The 3,251-nt window shown below is 49.2% G+C and overlaps 1 protein-coding gene across 1 annotated transcript; it reads left to right on the top strand.

Moving 5' to 3' along the window:
* The first annotated feature begins 1,433 nt into the window (after positions 1-1,433).
* LOC126528620 (uncharacterized) lies at positions 1,434-2,616 on the top strand. Its single transcript, XM_050176464.2, has one exon. It carries the CDS (start codon positions 1,435-1,437, stop codon positions 2,614-2,616), a length of 1,182 nt encoding a protein of 393 aa, XP_050032421.2. The 5' UTR covers position 1,434.
* The last annotated feature ends 635 nt before the right edge of the window (positions 2,617-3,251 follow it).

Raw genomic sequence — 3,251 nt, 5'->3', positions numbered from 1 at the left:
AGAAGAGAAGTGGTGAGTGAATATGTACATTATGCAGTGGCCTTACTAGAGCCCCTCGTCTAGTGTCTCGTGATGCAGGAACTTCAACAACGCTTCCGTTGTCCACATTGCATTTGCAGTATGATGCCATGGACCGGGAATAACGTGTTCCGATCGGGGCTGCCGGCCAATGCTGGCTAGGGAATTATTCAACGTCCGTCGGTCCAGCACATATGCTGGGCCGACACATAATACACATAATATGCTACACATAATATGCTACACATAATATGTGTTCCCGCATTTCAGCCGCCTGACTGGATTAATAATCAGGGCTGTTCGACTGGCCTTTAAGGTGCGCGTAGCGACGGGTGAAAGCAGCGCTCAGCGGAATCCCGAGTATAGCTATGACACATCGCTCCGCGAAAACTTCGGGGGCAAACAGGAATTTATCATCTGGATCGATCCCATGTAGGAATCTGTGGACGTTGTCAGCGTGGGCTCTGTGTTTGTAAGGTCCTGAATGAGTGCCTAGATCATTGAGTTGGCGCCAGGTCGCAAATAAACAATGCGCACTTCATTAGAGGAAGAGAATAATATATTGCCGATATTGCCCCACTGCCGATTTCAAAGGGCTAGTTGCTTGGTGCTTGCACGGTGCTTGTCTCCCGTTTCTTGGGCAAACCCCTATTGTGGGCATGTGCCCTTGTACCACCCACTTCTTGGCCAATCCTCCGTTTCGTGTATGTACCATAGTATGCTAATCAGAATCGTCAACACACGGCAATCGTCTCAAAGAGCTGGTTGGTCTTGGAACGATACGTAGTACCACGCGATTTTTGGCCAACATCCCGTTGTCGGTGTGTGCCATAGCATGGAAATCATCGGAATAAACACGTGGACGCGGTTTCTGGCCGATCCCTCTTTGTGAGTGTGTACCGTCGTATGAAAATCAAAATCATCAACATGCGGTCATCATCGTGAAGAGCCAGTTTGTGTTGACACGAGATAAACATACGTACGGCTGCGGTCTAATTGGTCTTCGACTTTCTGCACCAGGGGCCACTGCTTCGATTCCCGCCGTCGGACCCACCTAATCCCTTGCGAACGCACTGTAGAGCGCGCTAACGAGTGATCCCGTGCTAATATCGCCGGACTACACGATAGCATTTGTGGTTCAATGGGATGCGCGCGAGGCATGGGCATCGTACTATGCCAAAAGGAAAACTGCGAGGAAGAACAGCCCGTCCTTTACGAAAGTCGGAAATTCACTTGTCGAGAACAGGCGTACAGCGCCACTGAGAGAGAGTGCGCATGTCTCGTATCGTCTGTTCAAAAAATTGTGCTGCTATCTTTCGGTACTCGAGGTTCGTCATCGAAACGAATTATTGCCCTCTCAAAGGTGGGCTCGGTGACTGCACCACAGCGCAGCCACCTAATCCGCTTACCTTTGCGATGCAGACGACCGTCCTCGCACTCGCATTTGCCAACCTGCTGCTGCCGTCCCTGGCAGGCCTGTCTACGGGGGCGTCATCGGTGTGCGCACTGCCGTACACTGGAGATGACCCTGGCTCCTGCCATCCACCGCCCGGCGGGTGCTCGTCCCCACTGGATGTGCCGCCAGAGGAGCTGCACACACCGGAAATCACAGTACCATGGATGGCCACATCGACATCAGCAACAATGCCAACATGTATAAAAGAGCTTCACCCGCTGACACCGCTTCGTGGGCTCGGTGACTGCACCACAGCGCAGCCACCTAATCCGCTTACCTTTGCGATGCAGGTCAGTACATCGTATGCCCTCTTCGCTAAAAAATCCAGTAATTATATTTTGGTGCAGTTTCCGAGCCCGCACTGCTGTGTTGCCATTGCCGTTGAGTGTGCAAACGTAATTCATTCCTTGCTCATGCTATCAGGTGACGTTGAGGCTAACCCTGGTCCTGAGGGCAACGCTGCTGTACTCGCTGAACTACAGAAGCTAAACGCGGGACAGACCCTGTTGATTACGGAAATACAGGGCCTCAAAACACAGCTGAACACAACAGTCCAAACCATAGCAAGCCTAGACAAACGAATGGCCGATCTCGAAACGCATTACCAAACACTTCTTCACCTCAGAAACGATATTGAAATAATGCAGTCAACCACAATCGACCAAGCTAAAAAGATTAAAGAACTAGAAACACGCCTGGATGACGCGGAAAACCAATCACGTCGGAATAACCTTATTTTCTATGGCATCCCTGACCCTGCTAGCGCTGAAACGTGGGCTGAGTCAGAAAAACTAGTCATTGATGTTTGCCGCAAAAATCTTTATATAACCTTGGAACCTAACGACATTGAAAGAGCGCATCGCCTCGGAAATCATTCAGCCGACCGAATTCGTCCCGTAATCGTAAAATTTCTATCTCATAAAACCGAAGACGCGCTGTTATCAAATGGCCGTAAATTGAAAGACACAAACTACAGTATTGGAGAGGACTTCTCCCGCACCGTTCGACACGCGCGTAAACAGTTACTAGTGTTTGCCAAAGCCAATTCTAACAAGTACTCCTTGCGCTTCAAAACCCTGCACATCGGCTCAAAACGCTATGTATTTGACGCATCATCCCAAGCCGTTAAGGAAATAGCATAGCAATTGCCCCGTCACAAAACAAATCGTCGACCCGCTCCACCGCACAATGTTCTCTCGTTTTCGATAATATTCACTAACATCCGTAGTCTTCTTCCAAAGCGCGAACTCATATCAAGCATCATGTCGTCATCCGGGAGCAACATACTAATACTAACAGAAACTTGGCTAAATAGTGACGTAACGGATACGGAAATTTTGGCCGATTTACCCAACTTCGAAGTGTATCGAAACGATCGAAAAGGCAAACGGGGGGGCGGTGTTCTCGTTGCCATTCATCGAGGCATATCATGCTCTGTTGTTGACGTCGCATCCGACATTGAAGCCATGTGGCTCATCTGTCGCGCTCCCCCCGTAACAGTTCTGCTTGGCGTTTGCTACAGGCCCCCCCAGACTAATCCAGACTTCCCACGTCATCTGAACAACATCCTTCATAAACTTGTTCTCACATATCCAAATACCCGTATTCTTCTTTTTGGTGATTTTAATTACCCGGATATTGATTGGCAGAACATAGCTAGTTCCACAATAACGTGTCATGCAGAGGCGAAGAACGTCATCGATGTCTGTTTAAATTTTAACCTCACTCAATTAATTTCCCAACCAACCCGTGTCTCACGAGAATCAGCAAACACGCT

This window comes from Dermacentor andersoni, chromosome 9 (assembly GCF_023375885.2).
Source record: "Dermacentor andersoni chromosome 9, qqDerAnde1_hic_scaffold, whole genome shotgun sequence".
Lineage (NCBI taxonomy): Eukaryota > Metazoa > Arthropoda > Arachnida > Ixodida > Ixodidae > Dermacentor > Dermacentor andersoni.
Note: the sequence above shows the minus strand (reverse complement) of the source record. Positions and strands in the feature narration are given on the sequence as shown.